We start from the raw sequence: 21,999 nt of genomic DNA, 5'->3' as shown, positions 1-21,999 counted from the left end.
CCCACCCCCCAAATGGCCAGGGCTGATTACCAAGTCATATGCAGAGGAGAGAATAAAATATTTAATAAACATATGGAAAACTGTGAGATCTCACAAAGAATCACAGTGTTCACAGCACCGACCACAAGATGCTATGTGTAGGATACGTCAATCAAATATTAAGTACTTACACTTAGTATCTGGAGTGTTTTGGTTTATGAAATTGAGGATTAGACACTGTCAGGGATCCCTCCTCATCTTCCTTCCTCCCTCCCCCATTGCTTCTTTCTCCTCTTCCTTCCCTGTTCTGAAGATGATTTCCTGAAATCTTGTGCACAGTAACTGAAGATGTAATGGGGGGTTCAGAGAGGGGTTGGAATTTATATGGTATTATGTATTATTATTATTAGAGTCTTGCATTTTTATTACTGCATACTGTATAACTTACAGTATCCAACTGACCTCCCATTTCCCTTTAGAAAGGTTCTGGGAAACAGTGGGTTGTGAACAGGCTCTATAACTCTTAAGATACACACAGAGCTAACTTGAGCTGTAAACATTTTATACCACACTGCAACTATCGTAGACAAAAAACCTCTCTGATGTTCTGCATGTGCCCTTCTTTTGGTAGCCCTGACTGGATGTGACAGGGACTCTTCCAGACTGCTTAGTCTCACAGCTGTGCCCGTTGGATCTGATGCTATGATACACTGACTCCCTCGGGGCACAGATGAACTGCAGCATCTACACAGGTTCAGAAGGAAAGTTTTACACGATTTGTGCTTCTTCTCTGGCTATCAGCTGGGATAGAAAGGCAGAAGACTGAACCCATGGCCTTGAATCCTCTTAACACGTGTTCTCCCACAGAGCAACACCCTCGGTCAATTGTTATTTCTTAATATTGCCTACATCACATAAATACTAAGTGAAGAATGTATCAGCAAGACTTATTTGTAAAAATAGGAGCAAATCAGCTCTAACAGAGCACCTCTTAATGGCAGTGTGCAACTGATGATAGTGATTTTGTAATACCGTGATGTTGCACATTCTATATGATATGTGAATACACTCACACTTAAATTCCTTAAGCAATGTGGCACTGCATTTCTATGTCTCCAAAATGTGTGTTCTATTCTTCATTCATGGACACACAATGTTAGATTGGTTATGACAATAACATACTCAAGACAGGCCCCAGTATCATGGAGCCTGATTGGCTGAGATAGGAACAATTGAACATCAATTGCTTTTTGGTTTTGTTTGTGGGGAGGGGGTGGTTAAACTGTACAAGAACCCATCTGGGGTTTGGAAGTTAGGAAAGTGACTACCTTTGGTGTTAATTTTTAGACTCATGACCCCTGGGTCATAAGATCTGTTTGTTGTTGTTGTTGTTGTTTTTCCATTAATTACTTAGATGCTTTCAGTTTCTAAAAATTTACCTGAACCATACATTTTGAGAACGTAACTTATACATTAGTATTTCCAGATACAAAACCAGATCCTTCTAATATAAAAAGAGAAACTGCATTTTTACTTTTTCCCCTCTGCACTAAACAGTGGTTAGCAATGTTTAGTGTTTTTTTTTTTTTTTTTTTTTTTTTTTTTTAGAAACAAACGCTTTCATTTTCACCAAATGAACTCACATGTTTATTCCCCCAAAGAACACTCTCTCCCGTGGTAAGACACATGGGAAAGTGTGAGCTCTTTAGTTGGTCTCCATGGAAACTAAAGTCTCATTCATAAGGGATGCCTGACTTAGTATCCCAACCATCTTCTACGTGTTTTATCTTGCAGGGCTTGCTAAGCTTCAGATGTAGCACCTTGGGAAAACCCTCCTTTATCTCTTCATTCTGGCAAAGGATGAAGACACCACAGGTCTCTGACTTATACAGGGAACGTTCAGACATCTACAACATCTCATGGGAAAACTCTTCTGAAATAAAGCTGGTCCAGAGACTGACTGACAGATGGGAAGGGAAAGACTGATTCTCCAGGAACCCTTCCCCTTCTAAAGCCAGGTCTAGCTGACCGTCGAGGACAGCACAGCTCAGAATTATTCCTCTATGTAAATCTTCTTCATTTCTACTCTGCTTGGCTTTTGCTTGAGTTGGTTTTCTAGCTCATAGAAGCAGAGAACTCTAGGTAATGCTTGCAAGGGCTCTTACTTTCTATACATGGCTCATGAGAATGTGGGTTATGCAGGGAAAGGCCCTTTAGGAATGCCATGTGTTGGTTGGACATGATGCTGGGTTCCCCAGGACATAAACCAAATTAGAAATCTGTAATGGTATCTTTCTGCAGATGTGTTACAACGATACATTCAGAACAGAATCCCTGGGCAGACACTTCACACTTCATTTCCTAATCACAAGAGGAAGAGATCTTTTCTTTGACTCTTTGACAAGTGTTTTTCTATAACTAAAGAATTCACAGAAGTGAGGATGTGGAGAACATCCTCCATTGCTGATAGGATTGCAAGCTGGTACAATCACTCTGGAAATGAGTCCGGATGTTCCTCAGAACATTGGATACAGTACTACCTGAGGACCCAGCTATACCACTCCTGGGCATAAACCCAAAAGATTCTCGAACATATAACAAAGACACATGCCTATTATGTTCATAGCAGCCTTATTTATAATAGTCAGAAGCTGGAAAGAACCAGAATGTCCTTCAACAGAGGAATGGATACAGAAAATGTGGTACATCTACACAATGGAGGACTACTCAGCTATTAAAAACAGTGACTACATGAAATTCTTAGGCAAATGGATGGAACTAGATAATATCATCCCGAGTGAGGTAACCCAAATAAAATATAAAAATAAAAATCACACATGGTATGCACTCACTGATAAGTGGATATTAGCCCAAAAGCTCGAATTACTCAAGATACAATCCACAGACCACATGAAGCTCAAGAAGGACGACCAAAGTGCAGATGCTTCAGTCCTTCTTAGAAGGGGAACCAAAATACTCATAGGAGGAGATAAGAAGACAAAGTTTGGAATAGAGACTGAAGGAAAGGTCATCCAGAGACTGCCCCACATAGGGATCCAGTCTCTATACATACAGCCACCAAACCCAGACACTATTCCTGATGCCAAGAAGTGCATGGAGAATCACAAATACAGAGGCAGACACTCCTAGCCAACTATGGAACTGAGAATGGGGTCCCCATTGGAGGAGTTAGAGAAAGGATCAAAGGAGCTGAAGGGGTTTGAAGCCCCATAAGAACATCAATACCAACCAACCAGAGCTCACAGGGACTAAACCATTATCCAAAGAGTACATATGGACAGACCCACGGCTCCAGTCACATATGTAGAAGAGGATGGCTTCGTTGGGCACCAATCAGGAGAGAAACCCTTGGTTCTCCCAAGGCTGGAACCCTCCCTCCAGTGTAGGGGAATGTCAGGGCAGGAAGGGGTGGGTGGATGGGTGGGGAAACACCCTCATAGAAGAAGGGGGATGGGAGATGGGAGAGGGAAGTTATGGACGGGAAACCAGGGAAGGAGATAACATTTGAGATGTAAATTAAAAAATATCCAATAAAAGAAAAAGAAGGAAAATAAAGGTACATTTTACCAGAGCAGAAAAGCAGGCAGTTCACTTTACAATCTATGGACCAGTTAATAAAAGAAACCCTTTATCATTTTAGAAAAAAAAAAAGCACTGGATGATTATGGGTGAAGTTTCTATGAAATCTAAATGCTATAAACCTGAAGAATATAAGAGTTTTGTTTTTATTTTTGTTTTATGAGACAGGGTCTCTCTGTGGAGCCTTGGATAACTGGAACTCACTCAGATCACTCAATGAGGATGGCCTCAAACTCACAGAGGTCTACCTGCCTCTGTCTCCCAAATGCTGGGATTAAAGGTGTGCGCCACCACCAGCTGGCTGAAGGATATGACCTAATTCTGCTTTTCTGTAATAGTGAAGAGAAACAAAATAAGAGATATGCCCCAAATAAAGAATTTGGGGATGGTCAAAATGTAAATAACTTAAAAAACTTAATAACTTAAAAAACTTAAAAATAACTTTAAAAAAATCCACAGAGATTAACACGTTGTCCAGACTGAGCTCTTGCAGTTGTATGAAGGCCCCAATGCCTGCCTCTAGTGGGCATCCTCTGTCAGCAGAAAAGTGACACTAACATTTCCTCTGCTAACATCTCCATGTTTCCTCTGCTCAAGCGTCTCCCACGTCTTTGAGACTGTAGTCTGGTGAAATATGGCTACTGGCAAGGAGGTGTGTGTCTTCCTTTCTCAACCCAGAACTTCTCGCTGGCACCTCACCATAGCATCACACCAGGTCCCTCCACGAAGCCCAACTCTCAGCTCTTGCAGTCATCGTGATCACTCTCTAGTCTGGCTTTCCTGCCCTACTCTGTGGCTGCTCCTCGTCCTCTGAGCTGATGCTTCTCTTTCCTCCCTTGAACTATTCTTTTAGTCACCGCCTCCCGTTCCTAAGTTTTCCCTGAATGTTTTCTTTCCTAGATTTTAAACACTCTGAAATCTAAAAAAAATCACAAAATTTTCAGGAAAATGGATGGACTTAGAATGTGTCATGTTAAGTGATGTCACACAATCTTAGAAATGTATGTTTCCCTAACATGATTTCAACCTATAATTTTCTGTATGTATATGTGTATATATACATATATGATCATAGAATATACATAATTATTACATATTGTATATAATATATAATATATATCTTGTGATATGTGATGTATAATATACACCATATAAAATATTATGTATGATATATGTAATATGTAATACATATGTAATGTATAACATATAACATACAACACACTTATATATACATAGACTATTAGGTGATAAGAGTAATAAAGGCAGTGGACATGTGAAGAATAAAGCTAATTGCTCTTCTAGTTTTAACTCTACCATGATTTTTCTTTTTTTATGGGAAATGACTGCATAAAAAGTAATTGGTAGCAAAAGTGTAAGACACTATGTGAAGCTTCAGGGTGTCCATACACACTGGACCTGGGCTCTGATTGTGTACAGGGCAAGTGCTTCCTTGACTAGATCCCTTATTTTATAAATTCATCACTATAAAGTGAGTTTTAATTTAAAAAATAGGCACTAAAGATATCACTCAGAGATTAAGAGTACTGGCTGCTCTTCCAGAAGACGTGGTTTTGATTCCCAGTGCCCATATAACAGCTGACAACCATCTGCATGTAACTCTAGTCCCTGGGGATCTGATGCCTTCTTTTGGCCTCTGAAGGCACTAGGTATATGCATAATATACAGATAAAGATGCTGACAAAATAGTCATGTGTATAAAATAAATACATTTGAAAATATACTTTAAAGATAAAAAAATGCCCAAATTTCTTCTTTCTTTTCAGACAATGTAAACCATTAGACTATGTCATTGAACCTTAATTTTACATTGCCCTCTGGCTTTATCATCCAGAAGCATCAAGGCATAGATAGGAAGGGCCAAGAATGATATTATATAATTATATAGAATATTGGGACAGCAGGAAATGCCAGTCTCGTTGTTTCAGAGCAAAGCACTCTTGTGATAACCCAGTGAGGTCCCACAGGAGTTTGTCCCACAGTCTTGTCCTAATGACCTGTTCACCCGACAAGGTTTTACCTCTGTAACTTTTACAACACCACACACAGGACCAAACTTTGGACACACGAACCTTTGAGAAATATAATCAGACTCTATCTGAGGCCCAGAACTAATGCTCTATGGAGCTTTCATTTCCACATGGACCCACCTCGCCCAGTATCATCTCATTCGGTAGCCTCACCCTTCGCCTTTTACCTCACACCTGAACTTTGCCCTTTCACGAATCAAATTTTCTTATCTTGTTTCCTGTTTGGTTACTAAATCTCTTTTAGCCTTTTGTATTTCTTTTAGTCTAACATCTTATCCTCCCTTGGTCTAGTCAGCCTTTGAAGTGTCTGTCATGGTTTCAATGTGAATTGCACACCCACCTCCGGGCTCATGTGGATTCAGTACTCAGATACTGTCATTGCTTTGGGAGGTTGTAAGACTTTGGAACTTGGGTGGTCGATCTAGAAAACACACTCTGCTTGGTGCAGGCCATTGAAGATTACAGCCCAGCACAACGCCAACTGCCACTCAGTTTTCTGAGCTGCCAAGATGCTTTAAGCAGCCATTGCCTTGTTTCAATTATTATCTTTTTTAGATCATATTAAAGATAGGTTTATTGGGAAGCTTTTCTCTGGCGAGTTCATGGGGGGGGAGAAAGAAAAGGATTGTACATAGAGAGAGAAGAGAAGGAGAAGGAGAAGGAGGAAGAGGAGGAAGACGGGGCAAAATACCTAGATTATACAGGGAAGAAGCACCTGCTCACAAAGCTATGGGTGCACACCGTTCCTGTCACAGTAGATGGCTCATTTGGGAATAATGGGCCCTTCAGTCTACTCTCTTCAGTTGCTTCTGTCACAAATTTGGGTCATAATGATGAAGAAAGAAACTAAATCACCTTGTTTACTCACAAGCTCTGAATGGTCACCGTGGGAAACAAATCTGCCGCATTGCTTCGGTAATGACATGTTCTAATGTCATCTACTTTTTCAGATTGCCATGGATGCACCATAGTCCTTCCTGGTGCTTGTGAGCTGTGGGATATGAAATGGATTCTAATTTTCTCTTCTACTGAAGTACAACAGGCAGGCCTCTGTATGTTTGACTATAATTTTCCCGTTGCCTACAGTCCCTTCCCTTCTGTCTTTACTTCCCTTTTCAGCATTCGTCTGTTAAGAATGAGCAGGGGTGGGGTGGTGGTATTACCCAGGAAACCATGCTCTACGCTCCTGCATTGTTTTCTTCATCTGGGATTCTATTTGTTTCGTGGTTTTTCTTCCTTTCTGAGTGTTCTGAGTTGGGTTTCTTTCCCATTTGTTCATAAGTCTGGCTTTGCTTTGAAGTACAATTTTCCCAGCGTCAGAGGCTGTGTCTCTTTGCTTTTGTGGGTAAACTAGAAGTAAAGACGGAGAGATTGTTTCTCCATGGATTGAACTGAGTTAGAAGACTGGCTAGGTTTATAAAACACAGGAGCCCAAAGACTGTGTAACAAAAGTATGCCAGAGTGATACACCTATTTATCGGAACCATTTTAAATGGGCCACACTCTTTGCGTCAGGATCACCAGGGTGTCATCAGCCCTGATTCCTTTCATGATTTTAATTGACACTAAATGAGGTAGACCTTTTAAGGAGATGTTTTATTCCTCTACTATTTCCATATTAACTGATTGCACTCCTGCAAATTCACAATTCCAGCTCTGTAGTGTGAGAAGACAAAAGAGTTAGCTTAGAGGAAACATTTTCTTGGAGCATACATGAAAAGTTTAGAAGACACACATTCATTAGATTCTTTGTCCAGAATGCAAAATATCTTTTCCTTCACCCTGTTCCTAATGTGCTTTAGCACACAGAGTCAAAGATGCTGCAGACATTGCTGCGGCAAAAGTCTTAAGGGGAGGGAGTGCATTAGTTTATAAGTCTCTACCCAGCACCCAGTGTCAAGATATTGGGACTGGACTCATTCTTCCGCTACTGGGTGATAATTGAAAGATCACACCACAAGAATAGAAGGGAAGGTGATGTTGCACAGGCAGGTGACACCATCTGTGATGAGTCACAGTAACACAGATAGATAAGGAACTTCCTTGTTTAGGAGTAGTAATGAGGCTGCCGAGGGTCAGTGCTCAGAAATCCAGGCTTACAGAGCCAGGCAATGCAGATTTTATGTATGCAAGTGCATTAAAGTTAAATGAGTCTACTGACCAGGTCTCTTCATCTGTTCAATACCACTGGGACCTTCATGAGGTGCTGGCTGAATAAAGCCACTTTTCATTTCATTTCTGCTACCACATGTGAGGTAGGCATTGCTGCGATGCTACACTGCGCAGGGGGAGAACGGGAACCCAGGGAGGGAATGATTTGTCAGGTGCAGAGACAAGCTAGAAGCCCAGAGAGTAGACTATGTGCTCACCCACACCAAAGTGTGGTCATACCAGCAGCATGGGCACCTCAAAATGCTTATGAAGGATCAACTCTCACTCTGTGGCCCAGAACGAAGAAATGAGGAAGTCTAGTAGAGGATACAGTGGTGTGGGGTAACTTGGCCAAGAGGTGAGTATGATGACATAATGTCAAAATCATGTACATTATCTTACAATGCCATTGTAGACAACCATTGGAGATCTATGAAGACTTGCTACTGTACAGCACCATTGACAAAAAATGAATGGATTTTGTTCGGTCCTAGTTATAACCTTTTCACGGTATCAGAAGGGTCCATAGTCACCTAAAGATGAGGATAACCCCCATGATAAAGAAAGATCCCTAGAAGACATAGTGGTAATAGTATCTAGATGGTCCCTAAGTCAGAGAGAGGTTAGCCTGGTACGAAAAGTGATTGAGTTCCTAGATAGAGCGGCTATTGTAGGGGTGAGAGTTACCTCAGTAACTTCTTCATGTCCAAGACAGCATGCATTTTACAAGCCCAGTATTGGACCATCCGTATCCTAGATGAGCAGTCCTCAGCCTGTGAGTCATGACCCATTTGGAGGTCACATATCAGATACATTATAATTCAGAACATAGCAAAATTACAGTTATGAGGTAGCACAGAAAATAATTTTATGGTTGGGAGTCACCACAACATGAGGAACTCACGGCATTAAAGGGCCTCATCATTAGGAAGATAGCTTATCCTAACTTCCTTTCGGCCATGACTTTCCTGCCCTTTGCATGAAGTGTCTGTCCATCACTTCCTAAGCATCCTGAGGTCTGAAGAGACAGAGGTGTATCACAATTTAGATAATTAGTATACAGAATGGTCTGACGCTTTCTCAAGTCAGAGTGGCTCTATAAAAGGAAGCCCACCGCTCTGGAGATCAGGCAAGCACCTAACTCCCCCCGCCCCCGGTCACACTCGGTCCATCCCCTGGCTCTGGTCTCGCAAACCTTCAATCATCCTAAGAGAGGCTACCCCTTAACTGGAACTGCAGAACACTGTGGACTTCACCTTGGACCCCGGCACATGAAGATGAAGACCTAAATGGGACCCATCCTGACCTACTAAGGTTCATTAGGTATTTCCTGCAACAATAACTCAGCTTTGTAAATAACTTCATCTTTAAACCATACCCACCTGCCTTAATGCAGGAAGACCTGCGTCTGCTTAGTACAGTTAGTTAGCAAGGGCCTGTTATATAATCCACACATTTTTTTTTCAGAAACAAAAATTGGCACATAGGGTTGACTAAAGGGCTTTTATTTCTGGAAAAATACATATAAAGGAACACAAGTTAACTCATAGCAACCTACAAAAGTAACTAAGCTGTGCCCACAATGCACAAGGACCATTTAATGTCCCCAGGACCATTTAATGTCCCCGGGACCATGCACATGGGATGTTTCTCTTCTGAAATGCCAGATCTACTCCTCTGGGAAACAGGAAACCATGTTAATGTCATAATAATATCCATTTAATAGGCATATGTTCCTCAGAGGCCTGTGAAAGAACAAGCCACGGTTTAAGAAATGGAGCCATCCCTTGTGGTGCGCAGATATTGTGGGTGGTGAGACTCGGGTTTGGAATAACGTCAGTATTCACTGTCCATGTTTTGGTGTGTGGTTGCCCATTAAGAAACTGGTCACCCCCTGGAGTGAATCCATCAGATTAAGAAGGGATGTGAACTTCACCTATGAGGATAGCTAATGCCTCCAAAATGTGCCTTTAATTCTGCTTTTGCACACATCACCTCAGGATACCAAGCAGCATTTCTGAGTTAGCTACTTTTCATAGAACCACTGGCCCTTAAAAGGCCCACTGCTCTGGGAGATGAGAGGGCCGAGGAAGGTCCTTGAAAATTGCCCTAAACACAGAAATCTCTTCCTCAAAGGGCTCATTTTGGCAACTGCCTGCTGAGCTTCACCGACTTCCTTTGTTCACAGGGAAGCAATCTACTTTCCTACGGATTCTTCGGCACAGAACAAATGCTTTGGGAAGAAAAGATCCAGAGAGTGCATCTCTGGGGCTCAAAACGATCCTAGAGACCCAGCCCCCCATGCCATCACTGTGGGAAAAAAATGAAGCAGGTGCTTCCTAGCTGTCATTTTGTGAACTCTGGGACTTAGCCGAACGTCTCCAGACTTTCCTCATTATTGCTCTGGCAGGAAACGTGTGCCCGGAGTAACAGCAATTTAATATTGTTAATGAAAATGAAGGCCCATAAAGGAAAACAACAAACATTTAAGCTCAGGCTGAAGTAAAAATATGGAGCACACACGGGTGAGTTTAACTCACATTCCCTTCTTCCACTCCAAAGGACAGATAAGACTTCGGTTGCAAAAATCAGGCAAAAGTACAGTCGGGCGCACTTGCATTGCGTTGCCGTTAAACGTACCTGCAGCCCTTCAATGGCCAGTTTCAGGATCGACGGTGTCAGCTTGGAGGCTTGTTTGAAGGAAAAATTACTCCAGTCTATAATTAAAATGAAACCATTTATCTGGAGCTCAGGATCTTCGATAAGGACTTCCAAGGACAGGAGAATGGCGCGAAGGATGTCTGTGAAGGAGTTCCTGCAGCCAGAGCAGAGAGGAGGGTGTGAGTCTCGACAGCTGACAGATGGTACACTGTGTGCAGGATCCCTGCTGTCCTCACCCTGCTGCCCCATGAGGTGTTCATGCAGTCACACTAAGGTTCTCAGTGCTTCGCAAGGCAGACTGAGTGACAAGACTATTGCTTCGAGGTGGCTAGGATGGGTGCTCCCTTTAATTTTGTCCCAACAGCACCTTAGATTTAATGAGATATCACTCTTCTGCATCCTATGGCTCTCTGTTTTCTGCCCCCTTTGCATCACTGTACCCACCTTGTGGAAAGATATCTGGCGTGTGCACACACACACACACACAGACACACACAGACACAGACATACACATCAAAAACAAAAACAACAAAAACGAATGAAAAAACAGGGTCTGATGTCCACAGGGCAGGGGCTGTGCTACAAACCAAGATAATCTCTTCAGTACTCAATGAATCTTTATTGAACAAATGGAGTGAAACCTCAATCATGGATCCTTATTTGGATTAAGTATCTTTTATTCCTTTTCTATGCTGGAACCTTGTGGAGAGTGTAAGAAAGCCCATGCTATTGTTGCCATGTTTTTCCATCCGATTCATGGGTAGCAAAAAGAAAGAAAGAAAGGAAGGCGGGCGAGCAGTTTGTTTTCATTGAAGGTCTATAGGTTGTGATTCAGAAGGGAAATCACTTTGAGTACATCAGTAACTATGACAACAGGCGGACTTGAATACAAACTAGGATGATAGTTCTTCAGGGTTATGCTATAAGCCTCCACATCACTGATCCAAATGGCTGGCTGACTTTCATTACTAGAGTTTTCAGACACAAGCAAATGATGACAGAAGCACTTGCAAATGATCTGTTACATCGTCTAACTGCAGATCTAAGGCACTGCAAGAGTTTCACCATCAGGGAGGGTCTTTGATGAGCTGGAAGATGTAAGTCTGGATGTCAAGTGTCTGTGAATTCTATGACTTCCTTCAAGCGTTCCTTAAAATCAGAAACTTCGCTATGTGAAGTCACTCTCTAAGGGTTGTATTCCTAAAGTGATCAGTCTGGTTTAGAACCTTAACCACAATGTCTTCAGGATAGAGTTTGAGCATCTATGATTGGAAAGGAGGACAGCAATAGTACACACTGATGAATACAAGCTCGGAGTTCTGTTTCATGTTTGCAGTTGTAAGTTAGTATGCCCTGTCTCTACTTTTAAAGATAATAGTCGGAGAGAGGCTAGAAATGTGCTACGTGTGTTGAGAGGGATTGACATCACTCGCTCAGTCTGGAAGGAGTGTATGAAGAGACGACGATTTGGGATAAGCCTTGAGTGAACGGGCTTCGGATGAGTAACTCAAATAATAGAGAGAAAATAATTCAGGACAGAAGAGAGGCCTAAATAAAAATAAAAATAAACAGCTCACTCTATTTCTGCTTTCTATGTCAGGTTCTCTTTCCCCATTACCAAACTAAAATTCTCCTTCCCTCAGTATACCTACTTAGATTAGACCTAATGTATAGGGACAGGGAAGCACGTGGAGCTACCCACAGCATACACCCTCAGCTCTGCAAACATGATGCTCATGGACATGTAAGACCTCTAGATGGAAATGGTGGTTCCTGAAGATCATTTTTGCCATTATGGTTTCTTCTAAAACCAATGCCTATTTTAGAGATACTGTGGTCTTAGACTCTTAGGGTAAGTTTTAAGGAGCTGGTTTTGATTGTGGCTTAGGTTGCATTTTTACACAGTTACCAGACACTTACTTAAGTCAGAAACAGAGCTTTGTCTTGTGAAGAAATGCTGATTTCAGGGGAACACGGAACCAAAAACTATGTGTCTGGGTGATTTCAAATGGCAATATGGAAATATCTGGTGATAAGCTGGAAATAACCATTGGGATAACTGGGAATCTGAGCTTGGATAAGCATTTTTAGCAAGAGCAAATCTAGAAATACAACAAGGACTAAGAATCTGAGTTTTATATAAACTCTACAGACAGCACTGAAAGTGAAGGAAGAAGAATTAAATAAATAATGAAAGGTAAAAATGTGAAGACAAGATGGTTTAAGAAAAAGAAGAGAATGTTTTAGTGCAAGATAAACTTCATTTATTTCTGCATCAGTGACCTCAAATCCTCATGTCCTACCTACTCGATAAGAGCATAGTTCCTTATCTATGTGACTTGCCATGATTAAAACAAAATTGTTCAAGTTCTTAGTCTTGCTCTTCAAGTCACGCTTTTACTAATGCCCATGGTCAAACCATACCATGGCTAGAATGATGGATCGAGAAATAGACATACACAGGGAAGTGATACCCAACTGACTGTCAGGTCTCTCTGTAAGAAGTAGGGATACCTGTCTGAACCTTGCCTAGATGAACTCCCCATAGACAGAAGAGCAGGAATACACAATTATTATTCGGTGTTGGTATAGTTCGCCGTGCATCAGTCACTGTTCAAGACAAGAGGATGGTTTTCAAAGTCAGGGCAACAGCAAGGTTAAGGAGAATGGGGAAAGAGAAGTAACTGGCACGTTCACAGGTAGATGCCGTGGTTTAGTTGTTTGGATGATTAAGTTTCTAAGACTGGATTCCGCTAAGAATCCCAGAATGGCCTCGAATTTCCACTCCTGCAATTGCAGTCTCCTGAGTGCTGTGAGTAAATGTGTGAACCATGGTTCCCAGCAACAGAGTTCATCTTGAACAAGTTTTGAGAAAGCACTTTAGCTGATAGTTGGAGCTATTGATAAAATAAAGGTATTTAATAAATTAACTATTCCCTAACTTATTTAAGTAAGAGCTGTGTCTCTTCCTATAGCAGAGTCATTTGTGTCCACTTTTAAGAAAAGATGCTCAGGCTGGGGATTTAGCTCAGTGGTAGAGCGCTTGCCTAGCAAGCACAAGGCCCTGGGTTCGGTCCCCAGCTCCGGAAAAAAAAAAAAAAGAAAAGATGCTCAATTCTATCTAGAAACCTCTAAAACTACCTGAGGACCAGAATGTTACACCCATGTGATGAACCCTGAGAAATAAAGTAAAAGGAACTTAAGACTCAGATTTCCTTCCAAATGTTCAGGTTGTTGGAGATTGGTTCAAAAGCTTTGATTCATTCAGAAATCTGTGTGTCCAGACGCTGAAGATCCTTGTCCCCAGTTGGTTTTTTAGCAATCAATAAAGATGTTAACGGCCAATGGCTGGCCCATGGTCCCCTGAATGGGCCCGGGGTAGTAGTGGAAGGTTTTAGAAGTGCCCAACCTTTGTGGGAGCCAAGGCATTTTAAAAATAAGCTTGTACGTTTGTGTGTGTGTGTGTGTGTGTGTGTGTGTGTGTGTGTGTGTGTGTGTGTGTGTGTTCCATTCACAGATCCAAAGATAGCTCCTGGGCAGGTATGCAAGTGTGATCTGCCTACAGCCAGAGTGGTGAAGCATAAACTCACTGCTACACCAGGTACTCCACTTTCCTGGATGAACTGCAGGGCAGGAAGAGACCAGATGGAACAGGAGTTGTGAGGGTTCATTGCTACAGAAGCCCCGCTGCTTACCTGTGCTGGATTTGTACCCTTCATTTCCTGCGTCGTTGACTTACTCATACACATACAGCACCCCTCCCCCACCCTCATCCTCTTTCTTCTGGGGGAATATGCTTCATTTGTGAAACACTCTTGGCTGTTTGAAAGTTAGAATAACTAATAAACTAAATAATTTATGTAGATAATCCACCCTGAAAGATTTGGAGTGTAACCTACCACTCCATAAATACTGGCTGAGCATGTTGATGCCCTCCAAAGGCTACAGTAAGGAGAAGAGTCACTACTCAATGGAGAAAGCTGTGGACACAGTCAGAGCCAGGGTACCACAGGTGATATCAGCAGCGAGAAACCATAAAGGGCATTTTCTTGCTGGGATGTTAAAAATGGCACTTTATTTTGAGAACTGTCCTCCCCCTCCCCCACATCATGCCGTCAGAGCAATAATGAGGCAGACACTAAACACACTTCAATTGAAGGACGTTCCCGAAAACTGATGACCAGTGTCTCTCACAGTTGTGAGCTAGGTCAAAGTGCAGGGAAATTCTGAGCTTTTGCCACAGTCAAAAGGCCTCTAAGGGACACGACAGCCAAATGTAACACAGTTTTCTGAGAGCCTGAGACAGAATTAAAAAACGAACTGAGAAGACCTGAAGTATGTATGGATCATAGTGAATAATAGTAGCTTAATTTAGTTATTTCATTATGACAAATGACTGCAGACTAATTTCAGATGCTAATCTCAGTCAACTAGTTTCATGCAGAACACCAAGTAAGTCTCCCTGGCATCTTCACCGTAATTTGTAACTGTAAAACTGTTGTCAGTATGGTTGCTTTTTTAAGAAAATAGACCTGTTGGAACTTGTAGCCTGTTGCCTTGCATCTATATCCTCTAAAATGGTTCCAGACAAACCAAAATGGTCATCAACAATTCAACCTAAGGGAAACTGTGGTTGGAAGAACAGAAGCCATTTTCAGAGTGTCTTCACCAGATGAACTGATGTAGACACGAGTTGTTTAACTCTAATCACCCAAAGGAAAAAGACTACATTTTGCCCGCAGTCACAATTAGATTAGAATACTCTAGTATGTGTCTCAGAATGAAATAACAGATAAAGAGGGTTATTTACATTTCATCCATTCTCTCCATAATTTGCATAGCTTTTGTAATTTCAGAATTTAGTGCCACATTCTTTAACCTCATATAAAAGCACCAAGCGAACTGTAAATTGCCAATAAAATGTAAGGAATTACTAGGGTAAAAAAGAAAAAGTTTTGGGACTTTCCCATGAGGATTTTAATTAACTAAGACTTAGCAGTGGGTTTTAGTAGCACTTTCATCATCAGACCGAGAACACCTAGAGACTACAAATACAGATTATGTTAGGGTCGCCTCGTGCTTGCAGTTTTATCATTGTTTAACATCTCCCTTTATGGTTTTAAAATTTAATACAAATGGGAAACAAAATGATGTAAAATAGGGGTTACCAATTAGAAGTTGTTTAACTTTTAAGAACCTACTCATTTGTCTTGACTTTGTTCTAAGGCTTGAACCTTGGGGCTTGTACTATATCAGATAGAGGTCATATTTGAACAGACGACCATGCACTGGCCTGAAGAGATTATAAATAATACTTATTTTGGGGAGAATGGTGCAGTTTTCAGCCACTTCCATAACCACGGTGCATACTCCTGCAGTAACTTTTTCATTGTAGCAAGAAGTCACTAATATTTGTAGTTAAAGCCCTCATGTCAATTCTAATATTTACCAGTGTGATTCAATATTTATGAACGTTTTCCGTAAGAATTTTAAAGGTAGCTTCTATTTCACTAGAGGCCAGGCCAGAGCCATGAACCCCAAGTAAAACCACCACCTATTCCAGCCATGAAGAACCAGCATAACTCCAACTGTCCCTCTGCTCTTCACAGTATCCTGGCCCACCCTTGAAAGGAGCCTCCTACTCCACCAGAGGCCAGGCCAGCATCCTGAACCCCAGGGACAAGGCCAGCTCCCTGAAAACCAGGCTGAAAACTAATACCACACCAGAAGCCTGGCCAACATTCTGATTAGAGGACCTCTGGCCAAGTATGTAGCCCAACTCCAGAGCCCAACTTGGGCAGCAAACTCCTGGTGGACCAGAGGCGTTACAGGCCATTAGGAGCCCATACCCAACTTGGGAAGACACCCTCTACTCAATCATAGGCCACTCCAGCCAGAAGACCAGAAGAAGAATAGAAATGAAGGAAGAAAATACTCATACAACAAAGACAACCACAGAAATCAGCACCTAGACCTACAATCAATCTAAATCCAGGTGCTTAAACATAGGTGTAAGAACATAATCAGTAGCATTCAGGGCAATGGGTTCCCACCAGAGGACAGCTATCTACCTACAGCAAGCCCTGAATATTTCAACACAACTAAACCACAACAAAACAGCATAAAAAACAACTTTATGTTAGAGGTCCATAAAGAAAAAAATGAATAAATCCATTAAAGAAATCAAGGGAAAGACAATCAAAAGATAAGAGGAAATGAATAACTCCATTAAAGAATATCAAGGAAGCCAAGACAAAACAAACAAACAGTTCAAGGAGACGAATAAAACCATTCAATATGTTAATATTGAAGTAGAAGCAATACAGAAACACAAACGGAAAATTCTGAATATAAAGTATCTGGGTAAGGGAGAAGGAACACGGAAAGAAGCAGCACAAACAAAGCACAAGAAGTGGAAGAAAGAATTTTAGGTGCTGAAGACACAGTAGATAAACTAGATGCTCCAGTCAAAGAAAATGTTAAATCAAAAACATTCATGACACACGATATCCAGGAAATCTAGGAAAATATGAAAAGACCAACCTAAGAATAACAGGAATAGAAGATGGAGAGAGTTTCCAGCTCAAAGACCCAAATAATATTTTTAACGAAATCATAGAAGAAAGTTTTCTAACTAAAAGCCATGTTTATAAAGGTCTAAGAAGCTTACAGAACATCAAATAGATTGAACTAGAGAAGAAAGACCCCTTGTCTCATAATAAAACACAAAGAGCAAAGAATATTAAAAACTGAAAGAGAAAAATGCCAAGTAATATATAAAGACAGACCTATTAGAATTAGGCCCAACTTCTCAATGTAAAATCTAAAAGACAGAAGGGCTTGGACAGATGTGCTGTGGATGTGCTATAGATCATTGATGCCAGGCCAGACTACTATACTCGGCAAAACTTACAGTCATCATAGATGGAGAAAACAAGATATTCTGTGGTAAAGCCAAGCTTAAACAATATCTATCCATAAATTCAGCCTTACAGAATGTGCTACAAGAAAAACTACAAACCAAGGTGGTTTACTACTCCCCCAGAAAACACAGACAATAAATCAATAAATAATTTCACACCAACATAACCCGAAGAAGGAAATACACACACAAAACCACTGCCAACAACTACAACAAAATAACAGGAATTAACAATCATTAGTCACTTATATCTCTCATTATCAATGGACTCAATTCCCCAGTAAAAAGACCCAGACTAACAGAAAGGATCTGAAAACAAGATCTGTTCTTCTGCTGCATATAAGAAGCACACCTCAATATCAAATGTAGCTATTACCTCAGACTAAGAGGCTGCAAAAAGATTTTCCTTGCAAATGGACTCTTGAAGCAAGCTGATATAACTACTCTAATATCCACCAAAATATACTTCAACCTGAAATTAATCAAAAGAGACGGAGAAAGATGATTCATATTCATCAAAGGAAAAATCTACCCAGATGATGTTTTAGTTCTCAACATCTATGATCCAAATGCAATGGCAGTCACATTTGTAAAAGAAACATTACTAAAGCTTAAACAGCACATTGAATCTCACATATTGATAGCGGGAGACTTTAATACCCCCTTCTCATCAGTGGACAGTCATCCAGACAGAAGCTAATTAGAAAAATAATTGAGCTAACAAATGTTATGAGCCAAATGGACCTAACTGATACCTACAAAACATTTCACCCAACCACAAAAGATCATGTCTTCTTCTCAGCAATTTATGGAACATTCTCCAAAATTTTGCTGTATCACCACAGATAAAAGTTAGGTTGCAACAATGACAGAAACAGCAGAAAGACTGCAAAGTCATGGAAAGTGAACAGCTGTACACTGAATGACTATTGGTTCAAGGCAGAAATAAAGAAGGAAATTAAAGACTCCCAAAAATCCAATGAAAATGAATGTAAAACATACCTAAACTTATGAGATATGATAAAAAGCTATGTTAAGAGAAAAGTTCATAGCACTAGGTGACTTCATAAAGAAATTGGAGAGATATCATACTAGCAACTTTACAGCATACCTGAAGGGTCTAGAACAAAAAGAAGCAAACATAATCAAGATGAGTATACTATAGCAAATAGTCAAACTGAGTGATGAAATCAATAAAATAGAAACAAAGAGAAGAATCAATGAAACAAAGAGTTGGTTCTTTGAAAAAATCAAAAAGTATATCTAAATTGTTTTTCAAACTAACTGAAAGACACAGACCAAATATCCAATTAACAAAATATCCAATTAACAAAATAAAAAAAACAAAAAGGGAACAGAGCAAAAGACACAACGTAAATCCAAAAATTAGGTCATACTTCAAAAACCTATACTCCATACAATTGAAAAATCTAAATGAAATGAACCACGTTATCGATAGATACAACTTACCAAAGTTAAATTAAGACCATATAAACAATTTAAATAGACCTCTAATGCTCAAGAAAATACAAGGTATCATTAAAAATCTCTCAACCAAAAATACCTAGGGCCAGATGGTTTTAGAACAGAATTATACCAGACTTTCAAAGAAGAGCTAATACCAACACTCCTTAAACTATTCTACAAAATAGATACAGACAGAACATTTCCAAATTCACTTTATTAGGCCACAGTCACTCTGATACCTAAACCACACAAAGATTCAACAGAGAAAATTACAGACCAATTTCCTTCATGAAAAGAGATGCAAAAATACTCAATAAAATACTTGCAAACCCAATCCAATAACTCATAAAAAAGATCATCAGCCACGATCAAGTAGCTTTATCACAGAAATACAAGAACAATTCAACCTACAACAGTGAGTTAATTCAGTTCATCATATAAACAAACTGAAAGAAAAAAACACACATGATCATCTAATTGGATGCTGAAAAAGCCTTTGACAAAACCCAATATCCCTTCCTGATAAAAGTCTCAGAGAGATCAGGGATACAGGGAATATACATAAACATAGCAGGCCTATAACCAACACCAAATTAAACAGAGAGAAACTCAAAGCAATTTTACAAAAATTAGGAACAAGACAAGGTTTTCCACCCTCTCCATATCTGTTCAGTATAGTACTTGAAGTGTTATCCAGAGGAATAAGACAACTAAAGGAGATCGAGGTGATTCAAATTGGAAAGGAAGAAGTCAAAATATTGCCACCTGCAGATGATATGATTGTGTACATAAGGGACCCCAGAAGTTCTACCAAGGAAGTTTTATAACTGACAAACATCTTTAGTGAAGTGGCTGGACAAAAGATTAATGCAAAAAAATCAGTAGCCCTCTTGTAAATAAATGACAAAGTGGCTGAGAAAGAAATCAAGGAAACGACATCCTTTACAATAACTGCAAATAACAGAAAATACCTTGTAGTAACTCTAATCAAGCAAGTGAAAGACTTGTATGATTAAAACATCACGTCTTTGAAGAAGAAAAGCAAAAAAGATATAACAGAAAATAGAAAGATGTTCCTTGTCCATTTATCAGTAAGATCAATATAATATAAATAGTCATCTATCAAAAAGCAGTCTATGACTCAACACAATCCCCACTGAAGTTCCAATACAATACTTTACAGACCTTGAAAGAACAAAATTCAACTTCATATGGAAAAACAAAAACTTGAGAATAGCTAAAACAATTATGAACAATTAAAGAGCATCTGGAGATATCGCCATCCCTTATTTCAAACTGTATTACAGAGCAACAGTAAAAACCACTGTATGTCATTGGGCATAAAAACAAACAGGGGGATCAATGGAAATGAATAAAAAAACCTAGAAGTAAATCCATATACCCATGACACTTGCCTGCTATATAGAAGCCAGAAATAGGCAAACAAAACAAAACGAAGCATTTTCCCACTTATCTATCTATCTATCTATCTATCTATCTATCTATCTATCTATCTATTCACTTTACATACCAATATCGGCCACCCCTTCCTCCCAGTACCTCTTCACACAAATCATGTCCCTTATCCCCTCCTCTTCTCTTCTGAGAAGGGAGAGCCCCCTGCCCTGGTATTTCACATCCCCCGCCATGAAAACCAAGCTGCACATCTGCTACATATGTCCAGGGGCCCTAGATCCATTCCACGGCTGTTCTTTGGTTGGTGATTCAGCCTCTAAGAGCCCTCAAATATCCAAGTTAGTTGATTCTGTTCATCTTCCTGTAGAGTCCCTGTCCTCTTTGGGTCCTGCAATCCTTCCCCCAATGCTTCCTCAAAACTTCCCAAGTTCCATCTAATGTTCGGCTGTGAGTCCTTGCATCTGTTTCCATATGCTGTTGGGTGCAGACTCGAGGGGGCAGTTATGCTAGGCTCTTGTCTGCAAACGTAACAGAGTGCCATCCATAGTGTCAGGGATTGGTTCTTGCTGATGGAAAGGGTCTTAATTTGGGCCAGACACTGAATAATGCAAATAGATCCATATTTATCACCCTGCACAAAACTCAAGTCCAAATGGATCAAGGACCTCAATGTAAAACCACATACATGAAATCTAATAGAACAGAAAGTGGAGAACAACATGACAGGGATAGTGCATTCACAAAATCTCAACAATGTAGTTCCCTAAACAAGACCAGAATGATGACACCACCAGTGAACATACCTATGTGGATGGGGAAGATTTCACAAGGCCAACCCTAAATGAAGAGCTACAGGGAGTCCATTGCTTTGACAGGAGACTGAGTCTTCTCCAGACACGAACCTCCTGATGGATTATCCAATCCAGCAGTCATCTCTAAATATATATACACAATAGTAACACTAAATGATCTCAGTAGGACAAGAGAGAAGTGTGTGTGTGCAACAGAATAATTATTTTTAAAAACAATGGTCTTAAATTTGGAAGAGAGGAAGAGGACCAAGAAGTTTAGAGGGAAAGATGGCCATTATATAATCATAGTATTCAAGTATGGAATTCTCAATACTGTAGTAGTTTGAGTAGGAATGCAGTCATAAATTTATGTGTTTGAGTGATTGGCCATAGAGAGTGGCAATATTAGGAGGTGTGGCCTTGTTGGAGGAAATGTGTCACTCTGTAGGTGGGCTTTGAGGCCTCCTATGTTGAGATTCCACCAGTGTGGAAGAAAGCCTCCTCCTGGCAGCCTCCATATCAAGATGAAGAATTCTCAGCTCCCCCAGCACCATGTCTGCCTGTATGACGTCATGCTTCTCACCATGATAATGGACTAAACTGCTGAAATTGTAAACCGGCCCCATTTAAAAGCTTATCTTTATAAGAGTTGCCTTGGTCGTGGTGTCTCTTCACAGCAATAACCCAAACTAAGACAAATGCAAATTTTAATTTTTAAAGTTTTATATGAAAAGGCATAAAATGATACCAAGCAATATCATGATAAAGCTCTGCTACCAAAAAAATAGTTGATAAGGCAAATGCTCCTTCATTAATGCAAAGCAAGGTTAAGAAAAAGTTTCTGCAGACCACCCTGACGGGCTTTCTGTCTCCTTTACAGAGAGCAGAAAGCACGGTGTTCATACCTGACATTCAGAAGCATTGAAAATGAAGCACTGCCATTCTAACCTGCTCTTTTCTTCTT

At 40.3% G+C, this 21,999-nt stretch overlaps 1 protein-coding gene across 7 annotated transcripts in view; it reads right to left on the bottom strand.

Moving 5' to 3' along the window:
- Window positions 1–21,999, bottom strand: part of Clvs1 (clavesin 1) — a 294,395-nt gene that overhangs the window by 96,433 nt on the left and 175,963 nt on the right. For all 7 annotated transcript variants that reach the window (XM_063288103.1, XM_063288101.1, XM_063288104.1 and 4 more), the window contains one exon: window positions 10,419–10,593. In XM_063288103.1, coding sequence (XP_063144173.1) covers window positions 10,419–10,593 — 175 coding nt within the window. The remainder of the gene's footprint in view (window positions 1–10,418; window positions 10,594–21,999) is intronic.

Source organism: Rattus norvegicus, chromosome 5, assembly GCF_036323735.1.
Source record: "Rattus norvegicus strain BN/NHsdMcwi chromosome 5, GRCr8, whole genome shotgun sequence".
NCBI lineage: Eukaryota > Metazoa > Chordata > Mammalia > Rodentia > Muridae > Rattus > Rattus norvegicus.
The sequence above is the reverse complement of the archived record's forward strand: the minus strand, read 5'-3'. Positions and strand labels throughout refer to the sequence as shown.